Raw genomic sequence first — 27,942 nt, 5'->3', positions numbered from 1 at the left:
CCCCTTCCCAGAGCACCCACTACCCCAAACCGGAACCAGCCGCCACTTGCCCTTTTACTAACCTTGGGTAACCTTTCGGGATCACCTGGATGTCTCGGGATCACTTTCTGCAACCTCTGAAAGCCGTAATCTATGGTTGGTTCATTAAGGGCTGGAACAGGACACAGAAATGCAGGTCAGGTTAATTACTTTTATGTCACCCATTACCCGCTTACTGCACGCTTACAAATAAACGTGAGAGTCTCCTTTTCTGACACTCTGGAAGGCAAGCCCCCCCACCGAACCCCAGTTCTGTCCTGAGGAACAGGCTTTCCCTTTTTCTTTTGCACATAAAGTGAGGATTATTTTTAATCTATAATTAGACTGGGAGAAAGTAAAAGGGTCACTCAATATATTGTAGAAATGGGCACGCAGTCAGGAAGTTGGCAGTCTTGGGGCCATATACAGCCATCACCGCGGTCGCGATCACTGTCTACCTCACGTGAGGCCTTCCACACCAGCCGGGGATTTATGGGAACCTGGCAATTATGACATATGTCCAGCTATTGCTAGCTTCAGATTTATCCCTGTGGTCCTTTTTTGTCTAGCATATTGCCTGAGCACAAACCAGGCAGGAGGAGCACTTACTCTTGCAAAGCTGTAATAATCTGTGAATGGCTGACTACAGACGGATGCGGGCACTATCATTCCACCCAGCCCCACGAAATTGCCGGCCACAAATAGTAATTAATCTTTTTATCCCTCAAATTGTAATTTTGACTATGAACTGTGCGCGGCCATAAATCAGCGGCCCGCACGCTGTGTACAGTGCATGAATCATGGCCGGGCTCGGTCGGACCGCAGCCTCTGTGCTTAACAAGCTTTATAAGGAGCCATTGGGCTTTATTATGGCTCTGCCCGACTCCAACAAAAACTGAGCCCGGGGGCCGGGATGCGAGTTAAGATGAAAATACTTATTAGAGTACATTACTTCTTGATGTAGATATCGTTTTCCGGGGAGCAACGCCACGGTGCACGGCGCGACATAAATCAGGGGGCTTTTCTGAGACTAATAAGACCCGCCGCCATCTATTCATTACTCAGCCCGCAATTCGGGCCATCACTCATTAGTCAGCGGGTAATTTGATGATTAACACCACCCAACTCAGCGGGTCCGCGCAGCGCCGGGAACACAAAGGCGGCGGCTCCGAGGAGCAGGGTTAGAGGCCGCCTTTGAAGGCGCTTTCCGGAATAATTGGTCACCGTTATCCTCGAGTGCTCGGGCGCTGGTGTCAACACCCTCGGCGGGCCTCGTCAGCGCGGCCCGCGCGGGCCGCCGCCCGGAAGTTGAGGACCGCGGTGTGGTCTGACATTCCATCATACACGCCGCGGAGACAAAGGTCCGCGCAGGAATGTGAAGTAAGACATTTTCTTGTTAATAAAGCATTGATCCGACATATTGATTTTACATGACATGGCTTTTGCTGCGATTCTGCCCTCCTTTTTCTTTGCAAATAGTAAAGCTCTTCGAAATGCCTCGGCGTGTGTGACACGGCAAAAATTCCTAACTCTCTGTGATGTAAATTCTATATGTGTAAAACCACTTCATAATCAAACCATTAATCATCAGAAGCTGTCAGGGGAGACTTGGGGGACAATTTGTCATGTCCCTGCCTGGGCCGGGACGAGGGTGTCAGGAAAAGTGCAGGCCGGGCGGACAGGCCTCACCCAGCCAGCGGGCCCCGAAAGGATTCCAGGTCTCCCGACCAGGGGACAGGAAAGATGGCCCAGTGTCCTCTCGGAGGCTAGGGCCCTCCTCCCCGCAGCTCACCGCCATGCCTGCTGGACTTAATGAATCGGCCCGGTGAAAAGTGATCCAAACAGAGAGATGGGCGGCCGCTATTGATTTCATGCAAATGCCCTGACAGGTGATAGACGCTCTAATGCAAGCTTTCAGAAGCTTTATGACTTGTAATAACCATACCCGCTCATTCTGGGAGAGACATCCTTGATGCTTCAGCCGGATTGATATCCTCCTTCTAGAACCAGAAAAGATGCCCAAGCAGTAGAAACGAGAGGGCCTCGCTCGCCTCCCACTGCAGCCTGAGGAGCATCCACGTCTGGAGTGCCCCGCTGAGAGCAAGGCTGGACGTCGGGAGAGGACGTGCATCTCGGTACAACTGCAGGTCTAGCCAGGCCAGACCCAGTGAGGGGTTGGGGGGGCTGCGGTTGCAGCTGGAAATCCCGGCGGGGGCTTCGCTAGGGAAGCCCGAAGGCCTCACACGGAAGACTTAGGAGAAGAGGCCCTGTGTTCTCAGTTCAGGGCGGGGGCACCTTGATCACTGAGGGTGGGATGACCCACCCCTGTGCCTCTGGGAGCAGCTGCCGTCGGTGGAACGGACCGGCGGACTTCTGAGGGTGGAACCCCCCACCCCACACAGGGGCAAGAAGGGGAGTCGCCCAGGCTTCCCCAGCACAGTCCACAACTGGAGGAGAAAACAGAAGCCCCTCTGCACATCTGATACACGGTCCGTGTGTGGAGTTTACGAGGAGGGCCCGGCCGAGCCAGGCCACGGCTCTGCACGTCCAGTCACAGAGCAGCGAGCCAGGCCAATCAATACCACTTTCCTGTTTTAGAACCGGGTAATTATGAGGGGGAGAGATTGCCTGACCTTTCACCTGCACTGCATTACTTTGCTGATATTAAGATAAATTGCCTGATTTTGGGTAAACATATGCTGCGATTCAAGCTGTCAGCACTGGTTTGCTCAGGGGTAATTTGTATTGATCTCCCAGCTCCTGCCCAATTTTGCTTACTGACCTCGTGGATAATTAGAGAAGGAGCCTTGGGTGAGCTTGAGTTGGGATGAAGAAGAAATATGAAGAAGAATAAAGCAAATTTGTTTTATGTTAATATTTGCAGGTCCTCCTCCAGCCCTCACATCTGTCAGCATCAGGAGAGCCGTAAATTAATGGACTTGGTTCCTGAGCAGTTTATTCCCAGGAATTATTTAGCTGCGTGCTTAGTCTCTGAACATGTGTCACTGGGTTAAATTAATTTAAACTCTGCCTTAAACACAACAAAAACAAATGTTATTTTCTGCTGAAGGGGAAAAAAAACCAGGACGTTTCTCAAAATGTATTACCAGCGTCCACCTTTCCGCGGGGATTTCCACGCCCATCTGCGTCGGAGAGGACGAGGTTTACAATAAGCCACGCCCCCTGACCGCCCCCACCCCCGCAAGAAAAAAAGTAATTAGTGCCCATTATTTGTTCTGAATTCAAATCTTGCAAAGATGGGCTGCTACATGTAAAAAAGATGAATGCAGGCACAAAATTATATCATTTAAGATGTGTCAGATTATAAGGCTGTTGTATCAAAAGTCATAAAACAAATCTCCCTTGTGAAATATCTCTTTATTAACCGTGCCATAAGATATTAACATTCCTCATTTAGTGGAGGGCCTTTTATCTGTTTCAAATACATTATTCGTCCTTTTAGAGATAAACTGTATTAATATCCATTTGAGTAGGCTACCGCGGCCTAATGCATAGTAATTTTTGTTGGAGAGCTTTTATTTTAGAATAAGAAAATTACACAGCAATAAAACCTGAATGAACCAGAAGCTAGCATAGCCAGGAATCACATTCCATGCCAAATGGGGCAGGCAGGCAGGCAGCCTGTGAAAGGCCAGATACCCGGCTCTCGTATGCAGGCCAGCATCCAGCATGGGTCACACAAATAGAGGCTGACACGGCCGCATAGACTCCATGATTCCCACACGCAGGAATCGCCTACAGCTCGCGAGGATCCACATTTAAATGTATTTGAGTGTACTGGAGTTAATCTCGTTACTTTACATGCATTAAAGTCATAACAGAAGAAGCATTCTAAATATTTAAGTCATGCCCGTGTACTGGGGGATTAATCATACCGCAATTGATAAAATTTTAACGGTCTGTGATGTCAGTTCAAGTTGGGATTGCCGGAGCTAATGTGGCAGCAGAAAATGGCATTGGGCTCCGAGCTGCAGCTGCGGCCAGAGCAGCTCCAACCGGCCGCTGCAATTAGGAACACAGGGTACCGATGGGCAAGAGGCGGTGGAATCCTCTTTCTTGTGACATGCAGAGTTTCAGTTCCCATTTTGACAGCTTAACCTTCTTTGTCAGCCAGCCCTGCCCTGTGGTCTGTGTTAATCTCTCCTACACTGAAACGTATGTGATTATTTTATTAGACTTGAATAGCAAGTCCGCTAATGTAGAAACGCAATCCAGTGAAGCGAGGGGGCATCCTTGGGCCCTCTGGGTCGGTAACACAGAAACAGAATTTCAGGGTGGGCCACGTTATGTTCAGAGCCAGTGGGCGTTTTCTAAAAGTGACAAAGTGTTTGCTCAGTCACATCTGACTCTTCTGGGACTCCATGGACTGCAGCCCACCAGGCTCCTCTGTCCATGGGGTTTCCCAGGCAAGGATACTGGAGTGGGGTGCCATTCCCTTCTCCAGAGGAAGTGCCCGACCCAGGGATCGAACCTGGGTCTCCTGCATTGCAGTAGACTCTGAACCGTTTGAGCCACCTGGGAAGCCTGTTTTCTACAAGAGCATCTGTCTTAGAAGGAAAACAGCCAAACCAACTGTCTCTAAATCCATTTCATCCGCTCACCATTTATTAAGCAGCTACTATGTGCCTGGGGCGCCCCCGGGGGAAACCTGCCCCCAAAGGCAACAGGAACAGCAGCCCCGAGCAGACCTGACCCCTTATTCGTGCTGCTGCTGCCGCTCTTGATGGGCCACCTGCCCGGGGCGCTGGGATCCCCCAACCACCCCCAGGCCTGGAGGCACCCCGGCTGCAAACAGGGACGGTCTGGGGCGGGAAGGAGGGGTCGCGGTGACAGGGCTTAATTGTGATGGCAACCTCCTGACCCCCCCTGCCAGGGGCACCTGGAGACCAGCCCAGCCAGCGAACAGGGCTACAGGCACTAAGCACGCCCAGACTGACTGTCCCTACTGACACCGTTGTGTTTAAAACAGCATCATTAGTGCACAAGGGGGACACCCAGGTAGGAGACCCGCTGCCTTCAGCGTTGCCTCCGTTTAAACCCAAGCCCAGCGAGCAAAGAGCGATACAAGAAGTTCCAGGTTTAGCACAAATTTCCCTTCTGCCTGAAAAACCTGCCTACAACAATAAAAACAGGAAGACATTCATTTGCTTCATTCCAGCTGCTGGTTGCAGCTATTAAATGAGTTCCAGTTTCATTTCAATAATGATCATCTTCCTGTAACTTCCCAATCATGCATTTGTCATAATGCAGTAATTTTCTAGCTACAAACAGATCCTCATAATGAGGCAGTTTTTCACATTAGCAACATAACTACATAATAAGAACATCTGCAGTTCCTTTTCCGAGGGACAAGAACGCACTTCAATTAAGGCGATGGGGATTGTTAAATAAGATATAGTATATTTTACTAACAGGGAGACCCAGACCCTGCCCCGACAGACTGCAGCCCTTCAGTGCCTGAATGAACACAGGTTGTAATGTGTAAAAATTAAATAAAGTAAAATTAAATTGCTCAATACAAAGACATCCCTCTAGAGGGTGTTAGTGATTTCAGTGACAAAGTGCTATTTGCTGACAAGTAGTTTACACATTAACCAGCTGAATCCAAGGGGGAAAAATGCCAATAGCAATTATATCACCTTGAGGTTATTAAATGTCCCACTGATAAGTAACTAGGTGAACTTGACCAGGTGATAAAGACTGCTGTGAGCAAATGATTGTGCACTGAAGAATGTTGCTCTGTCCTGCTGTTTCTCCAGATAGCTTTCCTTTCAAAAATGACTGTATAAAAAGTTGCATTAAAAATGTGTGGCCACGGCAGACAAAAATGGTATTTAGCACCCCCACACCTCGCCCCCGCTAGAGCGCCTCCTCCACCTCAAAAACACGGCACAGGCTGCAACCGCCTGTTTTTTTTTCTCCCTTTTTTTTTTTAGGCTTTAAAATGATGCTAAGTTCTCCACTTTATCATCAACTGTCTCCTCCAAGTGCATTTCATCTATAAGAAATTCAGATGCTCGGGAAATTAAAATTTCAAAGATCTGCTGCAAAAAAAAAAAATCAATGGGGCGAGATCAATGCTCATAGAAATTTCATGAACTTTGAACTGATCCGGGCCTGATGATGAGAGGTGGCTGGAGTTTCAGGCGGCTGACGGCTCCTCGTGCGGGCCGCGCGGCCGAGAGGAGGGCCATGTCGGAGGTGGGTTTCTGCTTTCATATTTTGTCCGACAAAAAAAATTAATTTTTGGCCTATTTCAGCAGCAAGCAAAGATAGAAAAGGCAGAGGCTGCCTCCCCCCACACAACGTGCAGCACCCCCACTTCTGAAGAGCCCCTCATGCTCCGCACATTAACGCGGCCACGAAATGAAATCGGTTCCCTTAGCAGCCGATTGCAGGTGCAAATTAATATTGTAAAATGAAGATCGATACATGGACAGGACCAAATCAATAGCGGCTAAATTATTGCTGCATTTTCCTCCTCATTCAAGATGAGTTGTGTTTTCCTCTCAAAGTCAATACTTTGCAGCTTTTCTCATTAATTTCTCAATAAATTTGGCAATGAATTTCAATCACAGAACTCGGCAGGGTGAGCCAGGCGCCGCGGCATGCATGGGGAACACAAAGGCCGTGGGGGGCGGGCATCACGCGCCAGGAGACGCTGCCCCTAGCTGGCCCGGGCACGGCGGCACCAGCCCGCTCTGACACCCTGAGCGCCAGGCGGCCGAGCCCCGGTCCCCGCATCGAAGCGGCCAGGCTTTTCCAGCGGCATGCCCGCCGTGGCCCTGACAGCCCGTAGGGAGGCTCATGCCCACCCCAGGTTGGCCTCTGCTTCCCAGGACTCCCCCTGGAGGCCCTCCAGCTCAGGGCACCTTGTGTCACCAGGACTTCTGAGGACGTGAAAGGCGCCACACTTGACTTCGAATCGGAAGTTGGGCCCACCTCGCTGCTCCGGAGGGGTGCTCCCACGCCCGGCTGGGTGCACTGGGCCTCCCTACACGGCTCCCCGGTGCTGGCATTACCCAGCGGCTTTGTGACAGATCAGATAAGGGGACAGCACATCTTCCTTGCTCCCCAAATAACACCCTTGCTGACACCACTGGATGGCATTCAAACAGCTGTTTACAGACCTCAAGGAATACCCTGGATGTTGGCTTCGTAGTCCTGTCCAAACCATGCCCACGGAGCCCAGGCCCACGGAGCCCAGGCCTACAACTCAGGAAGACCGAGGCCCGGGCCATCAGACACTCCCCCTTCTCTGGGGGCTCAGCCCCCAGGGACAGGGACCCCCAAGACACACTCCCTAAGGAGGGAGGAAAGGGGGGCCTGGCCACCCCACCCCTCGCATCCCCCATCTCGGTTCCAGCAAAAGCAGCCTCTCTCGATGGGTGGAAGGGTCTGAACAAAAGGGAAGGAGAAGGTGGCGAACGGAAACCACTCTCAAGGATAAAGAGCACAGATGATGCAGGTCACCCCACCTTTAGCGAGGGCAACTCCAGCCAGCCTGTGCGCGCGCCCTCCCAACAGAATGCTCTGGAAGACCTTCCAGGCAACCTGCACACGTGGAATCCACGTGAAACCTCAGTACAGAGGCAAGCTGAGGGACGCCTCTGGCATGACCCCCACCCCCCACCACGGCTGGAGGCGGCCCCGCCCCCCAGGAACCCTCCCCTCCCCTCCTGTGTCCTCCTACCCCCGCCGCCCCCAGGGCACACTCCCCAGCCCACTCGTTCACGTGCTCCTCCTGGGAAGCCTTCACCGAGTCACAGCACCTGCCCTACTCAGTGCAGGCACATAGTGGGTGCTCCATCATAACGATGAAGGACCACGGTGACCCGGGGGACCTCCTCAAGATACGAGACCAATGGAGAAGGTTTATTTCCATTTTTGACTTGGAGAAGCCAGAGTGAACACGTCTCCTGTATGTCCACACAAGAGCCCGCTCACGAGTCTCTCTCAGCATCACTTGTCTTACAGTCGGCCCTCCGTATCCGCAGCCCTAAACCCTCAGATCCGACCAAGAGTGGCGATGACCTTGGATAGGAAAGACTGCGCTGCAAGGGACTCAAGCATCCGTGGGTTTGGTCCGGGAACCTGTCCCCAGCAGGTCCCAAGGAGGGACTGAATCAAGACGAACGGATGCCTCGTGGTCCCAACACAAGGGGAGACCACTCGGCCGCACAGAGGAGGGCAGCACAGCGCCGGGGCCGGGAGCCAACAGAGCGCTCCCACAGGACCACGTGCGCCCTCCCGACCCTCCGACGACGCAGAGAGGGAGGAGCTCGCGGCGGCGGGGCGTGGCCGGGGGCGGGGCGTGACCGGGGCGGGGCCGGGCCGGGGCGGGGGCGGGGGCGGGGGCGGGCCGGGGCGGGGGCGGGGCGTGACCGGGGCGGGGCCGGGCCGGGGCGGGGGCGGGCCGGGGCGGGGGCGGGGGCGGGCCGGGGCGGGGGCGGGGCCGGGCCGGGCTGCTGACCGAGGCTTGGGTGCTTCTGTTGAGGAACGTTCTCCGTTAGTGGTCGCACAACCTCGCGACCCTCCTAAGAACAGCTTAACTGTATGCTCAGCTGGGTGGGTTTTAGGCTGTGTGAGCTACATTTGGATAAAGAACAGAATCTGAAGCGACTAGGCTAGCACACCCCCGCCGGCCAGGCCCGTACCCAGGGAAGGCCTCGCACGGTCCGAATGCTGTCAGAGGGGAGTCTGACACTTGTGTAAAAGAGCAGAGGCCGCAACTGGGGTGAGCAGGCCCCCAGCTGGGTGGGGGAGCTGGGGAAGAGAACCCCTCCCCCCACTCAGGAAGGCTCCACTGCCGCCCTCAGTCGCCACAGAGGCGTTTTTAACTCCGGCTTTTCAAGGTGAATAAAGAAGAAAAGCAAGGCGCTAAGTCAGAGCCTTTAAAGACAGTGCCAAAGTCAGTGTGAATACTGACAGGGCCAAGAAGAGTCCTGAGCACAGGATTCCAGGTTACGCCTCTCAAGTCAGTCAGCCCTGTTTCCTCCCAAGGGGCCCCCAAACTCCCAAACGTGTGGGGCTCAGAAGGCCTCTGGGACCTCACCCACCCCCGGGCCCTGCCACCCTGCCCAGACTCACTCCCCCCAGCTCCCCCACCCTGGGCTCAAGTTCTGCCCTGTGCCTGGAGACCCCCGACCCACCTGGAGACCATGGAGACCCCCGACCCGCCTGGAGACCACTGACCCGCCTGGAGAGCCCCGATCCACTTGGAGAGCCCCAACCCGCCTGGAGACCACTGACCCGCCTGGAGACCCCCCTACCCGCTGCCGAGGTGCAGCCCGCCTGCCCGCCCAGGGCACCCATGTCTGCACAGGCTTCGCCCTCTGTCCCCACAGCCACCCTTCTTCCCGGAGACCCGAACCCCTTCCAGGACTTCCTGGCCATCGCTTCTCATCCTCATCCCTGAGCAGCTGGAAGGGGCCCAGATGCAGCCGAGGGCGGCCCGGAGCCAGGCCCCAGGCCGTCCATGTGAAGCCAGCCAGGTCCCCTAGGGGAACCCAGGGAAGCATGCCGCACCCCCAGCACCTATGAGACGCAGGTGGTCTCTGGCCTTCCCTGGTCACCTGTGGAGAACCTGGCCCAGGTGGGCCTCAGGGAGACGCTGACCACGGGAAGCCACAGGCCAACCCCCAGCCGTGTGGGACACGAGGCCTCCGCACCACCCCCCCAACACCCAGCTCCCCTGAAAGAACACTGCCGCCCATGGGTGTTTCCTGAGTGCAGAGGCTGGAGGGGCCAGCGGTCGGGGCAGCGGGGTGGGCGGCTTCCACCACCCCGGGCCTGTCTCCAGGAGGCCTCATGGGCAGCGTGCGTGAGGCTGTGGCCCCAGCACCTCGCACCCTGTAGCTCACACTAACGGGTCAGCTTTCAAAACCACCTCTGTGTTCACCAGCGACGAGCACACGAGGCAAACCGCTTCCGACCCGGGGACCTTGCAGCCTGATGCCATGAGGGTCACAAGTGCCCTGGCTGTGTGGTCATCCCCAAGGGCTCACGGGTGTCCTGTGCTGGGAACGTTAGGGAAGGGCGCTGGGCTGGTCTTCAGAAGCTGGCCAAGGTGACAGTCGGGCCTAGAGAAGCCAGCTGGGCCCAGGGGCCAGGCACACAGATTCTGAGACTGGGCGGGACAGCCCCACCACGCCCAGGGCTGAGACCCGGAAGGGCCCAGGGGAGTCTGAGGCAAGGGGCATCTCCCGGGAGGATGAAAGGGCTGAAAAGATGGGAAGAAACCTGGCCCAACTCCCCCACCTCCAAGTGCTCAGAGGCCCCGGCTGTGGTCCTCGGGGGTCAGCAGGCGCTCGGAGTGGGAGAGCGTCAGCCTGTGGAAGGCTGGCCCACTGACAGGGCTCACCGTGTCGGGAGGTGGGGTCTCCGCGTGTGGAGGCGCAGGTCAGGGCCCTCAGGGGAGCTGGGAAGGGCGGCGTCTGGGGGGCCGATGAGGGACCCACCGCCAGGCTGTACCTTTAAGGAGTGTCCCCCAAAGGTGATCTACATCCACCAGTCCTGAGACGGGCAGCAGCCCACGGTCTTCACGGGAGACTGTGTCTCACACTCAACACCCTCGGTAGAGAGTCTTCTGGAGCACACGCACCCACCACGAGCACCCAGGGCCCGCGTGCAACCCAGTGACTACAGGCTCTTTAAGAGCATTTGAAAACGTCTGTGTATTTGTTTCTGGGGGGTGGAGCGCACAGCTCACACGCCTGATGAGGACGTCCAGGTGTTGCTGCTTTATTGAAAAGTCATCCTGAGAAAGAACGATTCAGCTTGCACTTTCTATGGAATACACTGAATAAAAAAAGGGCCAACCGATTCAAATGATAGTTTTTTTTAAATGTCCTTTTTGTCAGGTTGAGATTTTGGCTCAACTTAGAGCCGAAAAGTGAAAGTGAAAGTTGCTCAATCGCGTCTGACTCTTTGCGACCCCATGGAATTCTCCAGGACAGAATACTGGAGTGAGTAGCCTTTCTCTTCTCCAAGGGATCTTCCCAACCCAGGGATCAAACACGGGTCTCCTACATTGCAGGCAGATTCTTTACCAGCTGAGCCATAAGGGAAGCCCCAAGACCTTCCCAAAACAAAGGTTTCAAATGAAAACCTGGGCGGCCCTGGACCCCAGGGCACCCGCTCGCAGGGATGTGGAGGGAGGAGGCCCCTGTGAGGACTGTCCTTGTTCCTTCTCTCCTGGAACCACAGGCTGGCCCTGCTTCTTCTGCTCCTGGTCAGCAGAAGGCCCGCAGCTTCCTTGGCGGGCTCTCCGCTGAGACAGCTGTTCATCCCGCAGCTTCCCGGCCTCCCCCGGATGCGGTGGGAGCTCCTCCCCGCAGATGACACAGCTCTGATCTGTGCGCCCTCTTCGCTGCCTTAGCCTGCTCTCCCCGCTCCCGGGCACTCCCCCAGGCTCTGAGAGTGGCCCCAGAGGCAGGTGGGTGCCCTGACAGGCCAGAGACACCGAGTCAAGTCCCAAACTTGCCCCGTTCCTGTGGGGCAGGGGGCTGGCGGCCCGCGGCCCCTCCCCCGCCGAGGGAACCCATGACCCCTGTGTCCTCCGGGGAAGACGAATGGTTGTCTCCTCTCGGCTCCGTGTTGTCAGGTTCGGTGCTGAGAGTCAATACCTTCACCTTGACGTGGAAACTTCCTGATTTATCAGCCAGCTCCCCTCCCGGGCGAGCGCAGCCCCGCCACGCACAGCCATCGGGCTCCGGGAAGAGCAGCCTGTGGTCACAGCACTTGGAAAACAAGCAAAGCCCCTCTGATGACAGACAAATGTGTCTTGTTAGCAACTGCCCAAAAGCGCTTGACTTGTACTAATAACAAAAAGGCCATGCTGGTCACCGTGGGTCCAAAGACGAAGCACCCTGTCACCAGCCTGGTTGGGAAATTAGCAAATAATGTTCTTTTCCTTGATAAATGGGTGACAGCTTCCTCTCACCAATCATTTCTAACATTTTGATGCATGCCTATGATCCCACTGGAGGAGCAGAAAAGTTTACTGGCCCTCAATTTTCAGATGATGAATGGAGCGCCTCTAAATGTGCGATTTCTGGATGAGGTATAGTTCATTTTAAGCAATTCTAGTAAATGGGTGTCACTGATTAGGACAAATCGTCTACTTGTGCAACAGCACACACGGTGTGCCTCATTCTCCGGCCTCCTCTGAGACGGCAGGCAAGGGGACGGCAGGGACCCGGGAGGCCTCGCCACCCGGCTCCTGAGAGGGCCGCGGGGCTGGGCAAGCATCCCCCAAGCCGTGCCTCGTGCTGGAGGACTCACTGGTCGCTGTCTGGTCCGGGGCTGGGCCGCACCGTGCAGACGACCCCAGGGGGCCCGCCTCTCCCTCTGTGGCCCCGAGGAGCCCCACCAATGGCCCCAGAGACGACCCGGTGGTCTGCTCCCCATCCCCGCCAACAGGGACAAGTTCGTCCTCTGCCCCCGGCTCGCAGCCAAGGACGCGCAAAGGTGGGTGGGGCGGGCGAGACATCCTGCTGGAGTCGTGCGTTGTCTGGGGGGCTATCTCAGCTCTTGGGCCCTGCAGGGGTCTCCTCAAGCTGCTTTTCCACTTGACCGTCCTCACATTAAAAGCAAATCTATCTGTCCTCCAGGGCGGCAGAGGTTGCCACTGACGCCATCCGACTGGCCAGCGGGGACCAGCGATGGCCCTGGGTCTGCAGGGTCCTCGCTACATCCAGGAACGCCCAGGGAGCTGCTGAGAGCCGCTGGGCCTCACTGGCTGGGACGGGGAGCCCAGGAATCACAGACACAGGCTGAAAGTGTCCTGAACCCAAAATGCAAATACCTCCCCCGCATCCACCTCCGTGGGCAAAAACTGATCACCAAAGTAATCAGGTGGCTTACATTTAAGGGGAAGGAAAGCGTGAGCAAGCAGTTTAGCAAAGTAAAAATAGTATGATAGGTGGAAGACAATTAGGAATCGTCCGCTCGGTGGATACAAGTAAGCTGTTTGAGAGGCTGGGCTGGGAAACAGCAGGCCGGTGTGGCAGCGCTCGAAGGGCATCGACTCCGCTGCATGTCATCAGCTGTTGACAGAATCACGTCTGGATGCACACACAAGAACTTCAAAACGCTCCGGAAACACCCGCGCCCTTCGAGAGGCGGGCCCAAGTGTGGGTTAGGTAGCGGGAGACTGCCAAAGGACGTGGTGGCCCCCGGGGCAAGCCGACAGCTACCCCTGGTGCCAGACAGCTCCTGAGACAGAGCGAGCGCCCCCCGCCCCCGACATGTAGCCAGTTTTAAGCCGACTCCCTGGGAAAGCCCCTGATGCTGGAAAGATTGAAGGTGAAAGGAGACGAATCAGATGGCTGGATGGCATCGCCGACTCAAGGGACATGGGTTTCAGCAAACTCTAGGAGGTATTCAAGGACAGAGGGGCCTGGCGTGCTGCCGTCCATGGGGTTACAGAGAGTCAGACACGACTGAGCATCTGAACAACAACAACAAACGATTTTTTAAAAAAAGAAAAGAAATGCTGTATCGGGAAGAGTGAGAACTGTTGGCAACTGCTGGCTGAGCCTCGTGTCTGAGCCGCACATCTCAGTGTGGAAAGCGGCCGTCTTTCTGTCCTCGTCTCGTCCACACTTGGCCGCCGTGCTCGGCCCCTGCCACTCCGGCCCTGGCACGGCCTCTGCCACCATCCTGCTCAGTAACTGAACTGGCTGTGCCCGTGGCAGGCTGCATGCTCATGCCTGGCCATTTGTGATAATTCCTTTAATTGAGCAAAAGAAATCTCTAAACTGAGGGGGGGTGGTCAGCCACACATTTGGGCCCGAGAGAGCTACAGGAAGAGCCCCTGGCTGCCACGCCCACGAGTCAGGCCACCACCAACCAGCTCCTGCCCTTCGATGTCACATGGAGCCCTCTGCCACACAGACACGCTGGGAAAAGGGACATTTGTGATTGTGCAAAAGCACCTCACCACGCTCGCAAAACGCTGTCTGTAAAAGCAGTTTTCCCTCGAACATAATTTCAATTAGAAGCATACAAATTCCAATTTGTCTTAATCGAATAACACCGCAATGCTTACATTCTAATTAAAAAATAATTTCTTTTATTGCTCTGAACAACTCGATGTCTTTCTACTGGTTGAAATTATAAATGTGAGACTGTTCACTCTGCCCATGGAGTTCCTCAGGTAGGATATTCCGGGACTGTTTTAATTATTATTAAACGAGCAAACGATACACTATTAGACAAATATTAAAACAAGCATTGCACTCAGTTATTAATTTGCACTGTTCACTTTTAAATGCAGCAAATATCTCATTAATTTAATTTTAGGTGCCCACCGTTTATATTGCATTTTACAGTCTGGAAGGCAATTTACTATTAACTGGCAATTACATACAGAGTGATTGTTAATTCTGCTCCTAAGTGCTAGCCGCTTGAAAATTGTTCTCTCTCTCTAATTTTTGACCTTCTTGCAACAGGGGTGAGGCGCGCTGGGAATACAAAGGACTGGTGCGGAGGAGCCGGACATGTCACTGTGACTCATTCTTTTAATTCACCGTGCTAACCCACTGCACCGCCACCGCCTCCCAAGGTAATTCTGCCTTTACCAAGGCTGAAAGCAGCCGGCAAAGGGGCCTGGCTGGGTGGGCTCGGCCCGCCCCACCGCACACCCACTCTGGGGGGACGCATCGGGTCTGGTTCAGAAGAACCTGGGGTTTCTCAGCTGCTGTAAACAGCTCGTTTAGACCTTGGCCTCTGGCGGCCTGGCCACCTCACCCAGGAGGGCTCAGAGAGATGCGTCCCTGCGAGCCTGCCGATGATGGGAGCCAGACGCCCAGGGGATGGGGCTGCCCGCAGGGTGTCCGGCCTCCAGGAGGGCTGGCGCAGCCTGCAGAGAGGAGCGAGTCCCTGTGATTGCGCCTCTGTCCCCATCAATTCCAGGGCAGCACAAATCAGACAGAAGCTTCCAGGTCAGACAGGTTATGACCCCACCTTCCCTCCGCTCCCGGAGAGCTCGGGGCCCCCTAGCCCTGACGCACATTTGAAATGTATATTCCCATTGATGATGCTCGGGAGGCGTAGATGAGCCCCCCGCAGGAGGGGGCCCGGCTGGCTGAATGGCTTCATTGAAGCATCCATTCATGGGAGAACCCTTTGTGGAGGAAACCCCAGAGCTTTGGACCACCAGGACCCCGAACGTGGGGTCTGAGAAGCCCCCTCACCATGGTGTGGACGCAGCATAGGCCACAGAAGTGGACGATGGGCACTGGGACACGGGTGTCCCTGGAATGGACTCGGGATGCCTGCTTCCCTGAGGGCAGGGGCCCTCTGGCCAAGGAAGATTTTCTGCCCCGCTGGGGGCAGCTGGCTATGGAGAGCCGCCCCAGCTTCACCCACCCCGCCATGGCACCCGAGCGGCTGGGCCTCAGCCCCAGGACACCATCTGCCCATGCCACGGTGCCTGCATGCCCTCCCTCCAACCATGACGCCCGGCTCGGCAGCCCTCCTGCCACAGGGGCCGCGGGTCCCCGGTAGCCCCCGGAGCACTTAAGAGGAACCAGGCCTTCCTGCCGTCACGTCTCTTCTGAGTCAGCATGCCGACCACAGCCTGCGGGTCTCTGCACCCAGAGCCCACGGGTCAAGAACTGGGTATCTGGAGACCCGTGGGGGCATGGCCAGGAGGCCAGAGGGGCTGACTCGGGGGGAGGGTCCCTGTCCGTCTGGGGCAGACCCGGGTGGTCCCACCGCCTACAGATGCCTCCACCCCCAAGTGCCTGGCCCAACCTGGCACCCACGTGGCCCGTGGCCGCTCAGGGCCTGCCAGCGAATGCACGTCCCCTCCTCCGAGGGACACGGATGCCTCAGCGGCTGTTCCTGGGAGCTCAGGTCACACAGGCACCCAGGGGGCAGTGGAAGCGGGGGTCAAGCGTCCCCCAGGGCTCCCAGGCAGGATGCGGGGTTCGGGTGGCCCCCAGGCCCCCCAGGCGATACCAGGTGGGGTGGAGCAGGGCTCCCTCTGCCCACATCCTGAGCTCATGGCAAGACACCCAGCGGGGTACCCACAGGTCAGCAATGGCCATGCAGAGGCGGCTGAGAACTTCGGGGAGACAGCCCATCGGGGACCCTGCCCATCCCCAGCCCTGGCAGCCTCAGAGGTCCTTCCACCCAGAAGAGCCCCCACCATGGCCACGGGTATGAGGCTCACAGGAGGCCCCGGCTGCCCGCCCCGCTTCCTGAGTCTTTATTATTTTGCAGGCTAGGGGCCGCAGTGGGGGGGGCCCGCTGTCCATCATCTCCTGGTCACACCAGGGGGCCCGAGCCCCCGCCCTGGAGGTAGACGCCCATCAGCGTCCCCAGGGTCTTGGGCCCCAGGCGGCATGCGCTGGCCCCAAGGGCGGAAATGGCTCCTCCCTGCCCTGCTGACTCGCTCAGCGCTGTTCAGCGCCCAACTGGAGGCCGCCTCGCCCCATCAAGGGTGCAGGCATCTCTGCAGCCCAGGCTGTCGAGGGTCTGGGCACCTCTGGACATGGCAGCCCTGCTCTCGGCCAGGACCTGAGCCAGGTGTAGCCCTGGGGTGACACTGAGCCGGCCCGAAGAACTTACACTTCACATCTGCTTCCTTAAGGGGGAGGGGGTGAGTCATCTCCACTCCTCACCCCGCCCCCGAGTGGAAGGCATGTAGTCAGACCCTGAGGCCCAGCCCAGGCTCCCGCAGGGACCTCACAGCCACCCTGACCAGGTGAGCATGTGGAGGCCACCCTGTCTGAGAACAAGCCTTCACCCCCTGGGGGCTCAGCACGTGGAGCCCTCTCAGACATCCCAGCCTCTGTGGGTGGCAGGACCAGAGGCCTCAATGCGGACGAGCCCTGTGGTCACCGTGGTCTTTCCCAACAGCAGCCTCGGACGGATCGTGTCCTCCAAGCCACCTGTGTGCAAAGCACTGCAGAACATGGCTTCTGGATGGCGGTCCAGGACCTCAGAGGGGACCCTTCCTGGTGATGTCCGCGTGCCCAGCCCCGCACAGAATTCAGACCCCCCATCAGCAGCAGGGCAGTGTGTGGTGTGAGGCCCCAGGCCGGGCAGAGACCTGCTTCTGTTATCCCCAGGTATGGGTGACCTTGGGGACACAGCCTGACCTCTGGGACCTCACGGGGCAGCCACCCCTCGGACGCTGGGAACGTGGTTACCGACAGCCCACCGCATCCTTTTACAGGCAGGACCACAGAGGGGGTGAGGGGACGGATCCCGCGGCCCCAGGGATCTGCACCTGTTCACGGCGTCACACCAACTGGTCAAGGATGCAGAGACTTCCCTGATGACACCACCCTCTGGCTCACCCGCCAGCCCTCCCTGCAGAACCGTGCGGGGCCCCCGGGGGCCATGGAGAGGCCCTCCTGGATCAGGGAAAGCTGGAAAGGTGGACTCACCGGTGTAGACAAACCGCCCTGGAGCACCTTTACAGAACTGCTTGGACTTGTAGGACAAGGTGACTTCGACGACTCCAGGAATGTGCCTCGGTGGGGTCTGGACACGGATGGCGTGGGGCGTGATCAGCTACAAGAACCACAGTGCAGAGGCCCTCAGCAGCGCTGGGCGCGAGAGGCGGACACTCGCCAGTTGGACATAATTACCAAAAACGAGCAAAATTGGACCATCGTCTTGGAATGCTCCCTCCGAGCTGTCACCCAGACTTAGGACCTACAGTTGCGCTTTCAGGAAAAAGTCTGCAAATGATCCCGGCTGTAGTTTGCAGGAAAGGCCACAGGGCATCATTCATATGAAAATTGCCACCATATGTCTCCTTAAACCTGCTCCTAGTAATTCTAGCACTAATTGTTCCAGGGCACTCGGGACCTCCGACGGCAGGTTTGAAACCCCAGGGCTGGGGAGGGGGCCAGAGTTCTGCACCCGCCCACCGGAGAAGCCCCTGCCTTGGGTGCACTGTCAGCTTTGAGGGGATCGGGCGGCGGGTGGCGCCGTCGACCGAACGTCAGACGGCCCACAGACAAAGCCACGCGGGAAGCGGACCGATCTCGTGGGCTTACCTCACTCCACACCAACATCGTCCCAAACACGACTTGAAGCCCGTCGAAGAAGTTGTCTCCAATGATGATCACGGTCGCGCCGCCCGTGGTCCAGCCTTCACTGGGACTGATGGCCTTGATGCACGGAGTGGCTGCTCACAAAAGACAGAGAACCGGACCTGAGCGCCCACCCCACCGCCGCCACGCTGCCCACCTCCAGCCATACTGGGCACCGCGGGAGACGGGCGGGCAGCCGCTCCTCCGGGCGGCACGCAAAGGGCAATCGTAGATCAGCGTGTTGATGCGTTTAAAGCAAACCCTTAAATGTTTTATAAAGCAAAGGCCAAGCCACTGAATACTAGTGAGTAAGAAAAAAAAAAGAAAGCGGCTTGATATAGCAAATTATGTGTCAGGGCAAATATGACGATTACAAATGATTAAGCATCGCGTGCATGTGGCACGTCGATTTATCTGCTTTGCGGGCAGATCTGAGCAGAGTCAATCAAAGGCTGTTGGGGAGATGGAGGAGCGAATGCCTTGCATTTCGATTCCTCATAAGCAGCTAATTGGGTTGGGTTTTTTCATCCATGAACTTTGCCTTTTGGTTCAAAACTTCATTTTCCTCTGTCACTTCACAATTACTACTTTTCACTTTTCATCAGGAAAAAAAAAATCAAAAGCACGATATTAATACTTTTGTCAAAGGTACACATTTTACATCTAATATTGTTTGTCGACAGGGATCCCCAGCCGCTGGCCTGACCTCCCTTTGTCTCCGGAGCGCTCACATTTGCATGAGTTATTACAATGCTGCTGCTCGGGGCCTGCTGGGGGGGGAGGGTGTAGACAGACCGCAAGGGCGGGCACAGAGGAAAGACCAGGAGGCCCATGCTCCCAGCAGCCCTGCCGCGAGCCTGCAGAGGCGAGGCTGAAGGCCACAGCCTCGAGGAGGCAGCTTTGTTCCGGCCTCTGATCGGCTCTTTTCCTGCACGGGGCTGCAGACCGTCTCCGCCACCCGAGAGGGCCTGTCGTGGGCAGAGACCCAGCGCGGAGGGAGCTGACTGCTGGGGAGACGGGGGCTGCGGCCCTCTGACCGGCAGGCCGCCTCTGCCGGGCTGGGCGCCACGGGTGGGACTCTGGGCCTCTCTGTGCCTGTATCTTTGGTACAAAGAAGAGGCCTGCGTGATGGGCGGCCGTGTGGCCCCTAGGCTCTGCCGCATCTCCCGGCTGATGCGGTCTGGACACAATTACAGCCCAGACAAGAGGCAGCGCGGGCCTTGGTCCTCCGTGGAGAGGAGGAGCCCCCAGTGGGCCCTGGGAGCCCCCGTGTCACCCGCATCCTCCTCCATCCGGTGGGGCGGGTGCTGAGGGGAGCAGGACGTGGAGGAGCTCGACCCCTGGCCTGAGGGCCCTCCCCGTTCGGTGATCTTCCACCACTTGCAACCACCTCGGTGGAGATTCGTCCAAAAGACAGTAACTAAAGCTTCGTACACATGCGGCGGATTGACCGTGCGGCCCCCACCCGCCGCCTGCGGGGACGAGCCTCCCAAGGACGCCCGGGCCTCTCTAGGCTGTCCATCCCACGTGAGCACACCCCCACCCACCGCCACCCCGAGTAGCTCAGCTCCTGATAAACCGTCGTTTTAGACTCTGGGTCAGCCCTGGCCGCACGTCTTCATAAGCAGGACTTCCCGGAAGCCCAGCGTGGCTCCCTGCCGGGTCAGAGGCAGCGGCAGACACGGGAGTTAATCACGGCAGGTATTGTTGTTGAGCCGGGCCGACACCACCTCCCTTTGTTTGCTCTAATGTTGGACTAGCGGGGGCTCTATTTGCTCATCCCCGCGAGGCTCCCTCAGCAGCAGACGCACAGAGCACACACGGGGAGCCTGCCCTTAACTAGCGCTGTTGACTTCATGCTAATAAGTTCATACAAATTTTCATTTCTGAGGCTTCCGAATGACATTTGCTTTTCTTAATTGCATGGAGAGCATTTGAAAAGGATCAGCTCTCTAAAGACTGACAAGTCCCCTCCAAGGGGGTGACCTTCATCAGCACAGCCAATTATGGCAAATAATTCACAAAAAAAAAAAAAAATTACAGTAAACAAATTTACTTTGGAGGTGAGAAAAGGAAAAAAAAAAAACTCCAGGATCTCCTGCCCGCGCAGGAGATGGCTGTCTGGCAGCTGTGGCCCATTGGAGAAGCCACAGCTCGGCTCCTCGGCAGAGAGATCCCAGGGCCGGCCTCGCCTCCTCCGTGGCGATAGCCATCTTCCTCCTGCCTGTATTTGCATACATTTCAATGCACACAGAGAGAGGGAACATGTGTTCAATGGGAACCATAGCAAAATGAATTACACAGACAGCGTCAGAGATCTCATGATAGACGCGCACAATACACCCGAGCAGATGATGGGAGCTGGCACCGCGGCCAGAGTTGGGCGAGGAGGAGCAGGGACGCGGCGGGAAGGGACGCGGTGGGAAGGGACCGCCCCCCACCCCCCCCCACCATCTTCCTTGTGCTGGGACGCAGCCCTGAAGACACCGCCTGGTCGGCCCATTCTTCCGTGGGCTCAGGCTCCCGCCGGGGGCCTCCTGCCCTGCTCATCTGACCTGTGCCGGGACCTGCTTTAACTCCAGGAGCCCCCCTCTCAGCCTGCGGGGTAGAAGGGCACCCCGGCTTTCCCCCACCCACCTTGGACACCTGCAGGGACGGGCTGGTCTAGGAACCAGGATGCCCGATGGCTGGGGCCGGCATGGGCATCTCAGAAAGTGAATGTGGATGCCACCTGAACCCAGAGATGTTGACTGAACCGTTGGGGTCCCCCGGCCTTTCTGTGGGGGGCGGGGGGGTCTCATCCAGGATTCTGTTAGTAAACAGCTTCCTGTCCTGGTTCCTGGTAATCAGCGCGCTCTCCCAAGTAACCCCACAGCGCTTGTCACCTTCCCTGCGTTCACAATATCGAGGCCCTCCAACAGGCCTAATCTTGCCTCATGAAGACTCCTTTGTTCTGCCTGCTAAAATGTCTTGTAATTGTGCTCGAGATGTCCAGATGGCTGGCTGATACTCCAGCTGATGGGATTATACCTTTTACCTCTCCTAGGGCCATCTGTTCCCTTAACTCGCTAAAGCCCCCGCAGCCTGGCTTCCGTCGTCCTCGCTGCATAAACCTAACCGCATTACGGCACTTGGCATGCAAATCGCTCCTGCTGGAGGCCGGGTGCTGGGCCGGGCCCACGCAAGGTTTAAACAGGGTTGGAGTCGTTTACGAAGGGACAAGTGACAAGGAAGAAAAAAAAATAGCAAGCCCGGGTTCTTCTGGGCCGCCCTGGAAGGCAGCACGGCTGTTTTCCGTCGCTTGTGTTCAATACTGTAAATAATCTGCCTTGCTTTTTTGTGAGCTCAGAGGACGCGGTGGCAGACATCCACAGCAGCAGGGGGAATTAGTTCACTTGGAAATCATCAGCGAGTGTGTACACACTGCTGGTGAATATTAGATGATTGGATAATGAGGTGTTAGCCAGGAGAGGCTGCAGAGAAGCCCAGATCTATGCTTTCTGGGGGCACCTCTTCCTTAAAGAATGCAGGCCGTGTTCAAAGCCAAGATGGCACCCAGTGGCAGGTGCTAACCAGGAAGAAGGAAGGAAAGGGAATGACACAGACTGGCCCGGAAATGAACTTCCTAAGTGTCAGCCCCGGAAGGGAGTGGAGGCAGTGTCTCTCCTGGTCCCAGAGAGACCCTGTTGTGTTGTTTGGGGCACCTGGGAACGGGGCAGCAGTTACAGAGGAGCAGGCAGAGACGTCCCCCACTGACGCCAGATGCCTTCTTAAAGACCTACACAGATCAGTTCTCAGAGTCACCTATTTGCATCTTTCACTTATGAGTCATTTTGGGGGGTGGAGTAACATATTCCAATCTCTTGCAAGAAAGTGACTTAGTTTAAATGTCGATTTAAAAAAAAAAAAAAAAACTGAATAACCTAAAAAAAAAAACCTAAAAAAAAAATCTCAAACCAGACTCCTTCTCCAAATAGCTCTTGGTAAGCTGGGTTTTATCTCCAAGGTACCCAAGAGTGGCCTTTATTTTCCTAAATGCTATATTTTCTGCTTACAGTCAAATGCTTTTTCATGCTACTTACAAAAATAAATACTCGTACTTTGCTCAGATCATAATAGCTCATTAGAGGAGGCTGATTTTGGACCCAGACTACAACCGAACACCAGAGGGCCGTGGGGCCATCCTGAACCTATCATGTTGCCAGCGCTGGCCCTCTGGGGAAGCAGGGACCGAGGACTGGGATCCAACCTTCTTAATTGTGAACCTCATTAGTGATGGTTACTAAGCAAAACACACACCTACCTTCGCTGCAGAGAAACGAGATAAACAGTACGTCACAGATTCTAACGACTCTGGTGCCCAGGGCGACCTTTAATTATTATATTTTTGTTCTCTTACACCTTAGTCATTAATGTAGAAAAACAAATTAGTTTATTTTTGTGGACTGCAGCAGATTCATAAGTTGTCTTCCCGTTCTGACGTCTGAGTCATGCTTCTTTCTGATGACCCGCACGGGCCTCGTCTGTTTTCCTGTGAACAGTCCGGCTGCCCCACGTGCAGCTCCTGAACCCGAGACCTCAGTCTAGAGAGTTTGTCCTAAAATCACTTAGTCTACGGGCTCTTTGAAGAATTTAATCATGCTGTTGTGTTTGTAATTCACTTTAAAAAAAAACCTCACATTACTTTCCCAGCAATTCCTATTGGTCAGAACCTCATGCTTTTCATGGACTGTCTTATAAGGGGACCGACCTTACGTTAGGGGGAGGTGACACGTGGAGATACCCGCCTGTCCACACAGAGCAGGTGACAGAGAGGCTTGGAAAGGTCCGTGTCTGTGAGTTTCTGAACCCTGACTTACCAGCCTATCACCCTTACTAAATTTCTTCTCATTTAACAAGAAAAACAAGAAGTCCATCACTTGGAAGCGTTTGGTACACATTTTATGCTGTTTTTTTTTTGTTCTTGTTCCCTCCACTTATGCCCCCACGCGTGGACACACACACACACGTGCACGCGTGCAGGCTGTCTCTCCATGGAGGGCCAGGAGGTCCCCGAAGCCCACGGGACCAGGATGTGAGCACCCCAGCAGGTGCCCAAAGCCTCGGGGAGGAGCTGGATGGAGGCTTACAAGAAGCCAAAAAAAACCCACATAAATTAAAACTGCAAGAAATGCTCTAAGCAAAAGAAACCACTCTTAGACACAGACCAACCAATAAAGTGAGGGCCACGGGGGTGAGCAGGTTGGGAAAGCCGAGCCCCCCGACCCCGCCAGCGAGGGAGGGGAGGGGAGGGGGCTGCCCCGAGGACGTGGGTCTGACCAGGGAGGGGCAACCGGACATGGATCCACAAGGACAGAAAGGATGGCGCGAGGGAAGGAAGCATTGCAAATAAAAAAAGACGCTCAGCGTGTGCCTACCATTGTCCAGATAAGAAGGGGCCGTACCTTCTGACGGGTCCAGGCGGCGCGCCCGCCGCCCGTGCTTGGAGTTGTTGTGCACAAACATGTTGTCGGACACGGCCAGCACGTGGCCGTCCACGTTGACCGTGGTGGACACGACAACCTGTGGAGACAAGCGCCGGTGAGACCCGAGCGGATGGGAGCAGGCCCGCCAGGCGGCGCGCCCCGAACCCCGCGGCCGCTCCCGGGAGCCTCCTCGAAGCCACGTGCGCGCACACACAGCCTTTTTTGGCTAATGGGGTGGGTGGGTTGTTTTGTTGTGGCTCAAGATTGCTTCTCTTCCAAACCCGCTACACTAATTACAGTTCAATCTCCTATTATGCTAACAAGTGAATTCAATTCAGAGGAAAAATTCTTCTTTGCCATTAGCTGCAGAAACACCCCTCCAGCCACTCGTCTTAAAGCTACCGTTTTGATTGATCTGTTCACATATTGATTAGATAGTTTATCTAATTAAAATGGGTTCACTGGAGACTGTCCTTCCTTGAGTAGTTGTGAGGATTCAGAATTGCCCCCGCTCCCCTCCCAAAAAAAAAGGCTTCATAAATCAGAAGCTGTTTCTACTGCCCACATTGTATCATCGAGTGAGCCCAGGTCAATGTCACAGTTACAGCCAGGATCTGGTAATGAACGTTTTTTGCATCTGAAAAGACCGAGCTGAATAGGAATAAAGTGGTTTCTGAGCAGGGAAAGTATCCTTTCTCAAGTTCACGGTGAGGAAGGCAAGGACCACTCTGTCTGGGGAACGAGTTATCCGCTGGAGGGATGACTCGGCCCTGATTCAGGTTCAGGCCCTCCCGTCTCAGTACTTCACAGGGGTAAAGAAGGAAGTCACGCCAGCAGGGACAGCTTTGCTCCCAGGGACACCTTCCCCGGGGAGCTTGTGACAAGCACCCCAGAATCGGTACCCCTGCCTAACTAACAACTCAGGAAACAGGAAATGACATCGGCCCTGAGATCCGCCTTGAACAGAGGGGCTCTGCATAATGCATTATCTCCGGGAGACCTGGGGTAGCTGAGACTTGAGCCCAGACGTGAGCCAGAGCCTGGATCTGGGGTGCAGGGAGCCCCAGTTCTTGTTCGGACAGCAGGGAGGGCCAGCTCCCCCTGAAGAACCACAGCCTCATGGAAAACAGCTGGGCAGGTAAGGGGGCACCAGGAGGTGGGCACACGTAAAAGCCTGCCACACGAGGTGGCTTAAAAGCCTTAGCTGTGGCGGGCCTCCGTGAACAAGGAGCCATACACGCAAGATGCAGGGGAGAGTTGGGGCGCGGAGATGGGACGGGGCAGGGCAGCCAGGGGCTCGTGGGGATTCTTCACGCTTTCTGTGAAACTTTTCTGTAAACCTAAAACCGCTTAAAAACAAGTCTGCTAGTTTAAGAAAATGACAGATACGACTGATTATAAGGAAAAGGTTTTCTAAAAGGCAAAGCTACATATTTATATGTAAAGGTATTCTACATATTTGTATGTCAAGGTATCTGTGAGTAACTGATGTCTTATAGAAGTCTGAGGCCCCATAAGAAGACGGCAAGGTGTGACGAGTACCCACCGGACCCACCACCCCCCAAAGGAAGGGACCACCTTCCTGGATGACCCTCTCTCGCTGTGGGCGCTGCCAAGATCATGCAAGTCTCCACAGCACAGGCCCCTCTGAGCCTCAAAATAATACCAGCACCACTGCCGGTCCAGCGTCCCCAGATCCAGGGTGAGACATCCCTGCCGCCCTGGCAGGGGTGGCCCTGACCCCGCTCCGGGGCCACTACTGTCCTGGCAGCGTTGATGCCAGGGTCACACAGGTGCCCTCGTGGAAGCCTATCTGCCAGTCCCCACCCTGGGCACAGAGGGGCCTCGATCAACATGCCCCCACATGGGATGCAGAGACACAGAAGCAACCCCAAGCCACAGACCTGACCCTCTCCATTCCTCGACCATGATAAGTTCAAGAAACAAGAAAAGGTAAAAATAAACACACAAAAGGACACCATTTCTGCTCCGTTGTCTCTATATAGGTCAGTCGCCAAGGGAAAAGCGTCGCTGAGCAGAAAGCGTGGCGGGCTGTGCTCCGTTTCGCGGCCGGCCGGCCCGCCATGCACCTACAGAAAGGTGCTGAGACTGACATGGGCTGGAAATGCGTGCAAGCCCTGACCTGCTGCTCAGCTCAGCTAAGCCTCCCGAGAGGCAGGGCGAGCAGCTCCAGACACTGGAGGAAGCCCTTCTAGGAACTGTGAGCCACGTGCACCCGACGCTGCCTGTGGCCACTGCTGAGCCTCATGTGACCTCCGGTCCGCCCGATGAACCAGCGTGGAGCCCCGCGCCCAAGGACGGGAAGCAGGCCAACTGCCTGCAGGAGACACGTGACTCCTGCACCCGACTGTGTGCTGGCCGCCAGCTCCACCCCCTCTGCCTGCTGGGCTGGATGTCAAGACAGGGGTCCTGTGTTTCACCCGAAGACTGAAGCATCACTTACATTTCTAGAAAAGCCTTGAATGATTTGATGGTAAACTAGTCTAAATGCCAAAGAAGCAGCATTTGGCAACACCCAGCCTAGCAATGGGGGCCCATGTTCTTCTCTGGCAGGTAAGGACCAGTTCTGTGTCCCGGCCCAGATATTTTTATGATGAAAGTCAGTAAAATAATCCATCCTGTGTGCTGAGAACCCTTCCCCTGAAGCCACCTCCCAGTCATTCACAAAGGCAAGAACAACATGACTGGATTGTAGTTTATCCAACTGAAAACCAACTGAACCCCAAACTGTCTCGCCATCTCGCTCCTTGAAAGCAAATCCTGGGATCTGAGGCCAAGCAGAGGATGAGTCAGCCTGGGTGCAGGGATGCAGTCCAGCTCGTAGGCAGGGAATCAGGGGATTCCTGGGGGAAGGGAAGCTGAGCAGGGGACCAGTCCGCAACTGGGGGAGGCCTGCCTGGAACAAGTCCAGCCCCACCAGGAGGCGGCCCCTCCATCCTGGGAGGGGACCCCACGTATTACCCAGCGGTCCTCCCCCATGACAGACCAAGCCATCCCTAAGGAAGGTCTTCAGTGTGGCCCCCAAAGTCTAACCAACCAAGTGAGGGAAGAGTGAGGGAACAGACTAAGTGAGATGCTAGCCTTCGGAGGACTTGACTTGGAAAGATCCTTCAACTTTCTCTGTAACACATCCACAGCACTCACCATGGCTGAATATAAGACAGACTTCAACCTAACCTACAGCTCTGATTCCTCTGACTTCGGGGTACTCTGCTGCCTAACGTGCAGAGCTGGGCCATGTGCCCACCGCAAGAGGCACACACACACTCCCTCGTCAGAGCAGAAACTCACATCGTGTTTCCAGAGCAGACCTCACTCTGTTGTATGTCTCAGCGGGCTGCATGGCTCTGGCCAACGCGAGGTGCCACACCATTTCAAAGCATTCGATTTAAAGGTTCCATCAAATGAACCCACCCTGGTTTGCACCCAGGCCCCTGAGAACTAAACACTGACCCCCCAAACTACTGCACAGCAGAGAATTCGACTTTCATATTCCAAGTGCAGACCGCGGTCCAGAATCGCGTACCTGGAATCTTCGCATGTCCCGGGGGTTGCCTGCATTCTTCAAACAGTTCTGATTGCACTTGAGGAAAAACTTTAGAAAGAATCTACAAAGATACAAAAAATGGATATTTGTTAGGGTTATCAGACAAAAGACACAAAGTTTTTGAAAGGTACTCTTGCCTGGGGAGCCGGGGAAACGACCCCACGCCATCTGCTGGCTGCCCTGTAGGGGGCGACAGAGAGAGAGAGAGCGTGCGCGCGTGCGCGCCAGGGGCAGCCAGGCAGGCACCCCCAGGTCCAGCTCCCAGTGTCTCCACATGCGGAAGGAGTGACTTACATTTGTCTTGACGGCTAGGGCTTTTCCAAGCTCTAAAATAACAACTGTGACTTAGACTGGCCATTTCTCACCTGGATCTTTGCACAACCATTAACCCCTGGGGACCTGTCCACCCTCGAGAGGGCTGCTAACTTCAGCAAATAAAAACGCAGGATACCTAGTTAAAACTGGATTTCAGATAAGCAAGTAATGTTTGGGACAGGCCTGTCCCAAAGCATGCATGCATACTCAGTTGCTCAGTCATGTCCAACTCTTTGCAACCCCATGGACTGTAGCCCGCCAGGCCCCTCTGTCCATGGGATTCTCCAGGCAAGAATACTGGAGTGGGTTGCCATTTCCTCCTCTAGGGGATCTTCCCAACCCAGGGATCGAACCTGCATCTCCTGTGTCTCCTGCCTTGGCAGGCAGATTCTTTACCACTGAGCCACTTGAGAATTCCAAAGCCTATATCTATCCTTAAAAAAAAAAAAAAATTGTGTATCTGAAATTCAAATTTAACGGGTCGTGAATTCCACCT

General features: G+C 55.6%; 1 protein-coding gene across 8 annotated transcripts in view; it reads right to left on the bottom strand.

The window, feature by feature from the left end:
- Window positions 1-27,942, bottom strand: part of EBF3 (EBF transcription factor 3) — a 118,425-nt gene that overhangs the window by 12,158 nt on the left and 78,325 nt on the right. For 5 of the 8 annotated variants that reach the window (XM_027528821.1, XM_027528813.1, XM_027528816.1 and 2 more), the window contains exons 7-11: window positions 27,111-27,192; window positions 23,516-23,660; window positions 18,063-18,193; window positions 17,445-17,571; window positions 63-151 (exon numbers count right to left, since the gene is read on the bottom strand). In XM_027528821.1, coding sequence (XP_027384622.1) covers window positions 63-151; window positions 17,445-17,571; window positions 18,063-18,193; window positions 23,516-23,660; window positions 27,111-27,192 — 574 coding nt within the window. The remainder of the gene's footprint in view (window positions 1-62; window positions 152-17,444; window positions 17,572-18,062; window positions 18,194-23,515; window positions 23,661-27,110; window positions 27,193-27,942) is intronic. The other 3 variants (XM_027528814.1, XM_027528818.1, XM_027528820.1) reach the window with 1 other exon arrangement.

The sequence above is a fragment of the Bos indicus x Bos taurus genome, chromosome 26 (assembly GCF_003369695.1).
Source record: "Bos indicus x Bos taurus breed Angus x Brahman F1 hybrid chromosome 26, Bos_hybrid_MaternalHap_v2.0, whole genome shotgun sequence".
Taxonomy (NCBI): Eukaryota; Metazoa; Chordata; class Mammalia; order Artiodactyla; family Bovidae; genus Bos; species Bos indicus x Bos taurus.
The sequence above is the reverse complement of the archived record's forward strand: the minus strand, read 5'-3'. Positions and strand labels throughout refer to the sequence as shown.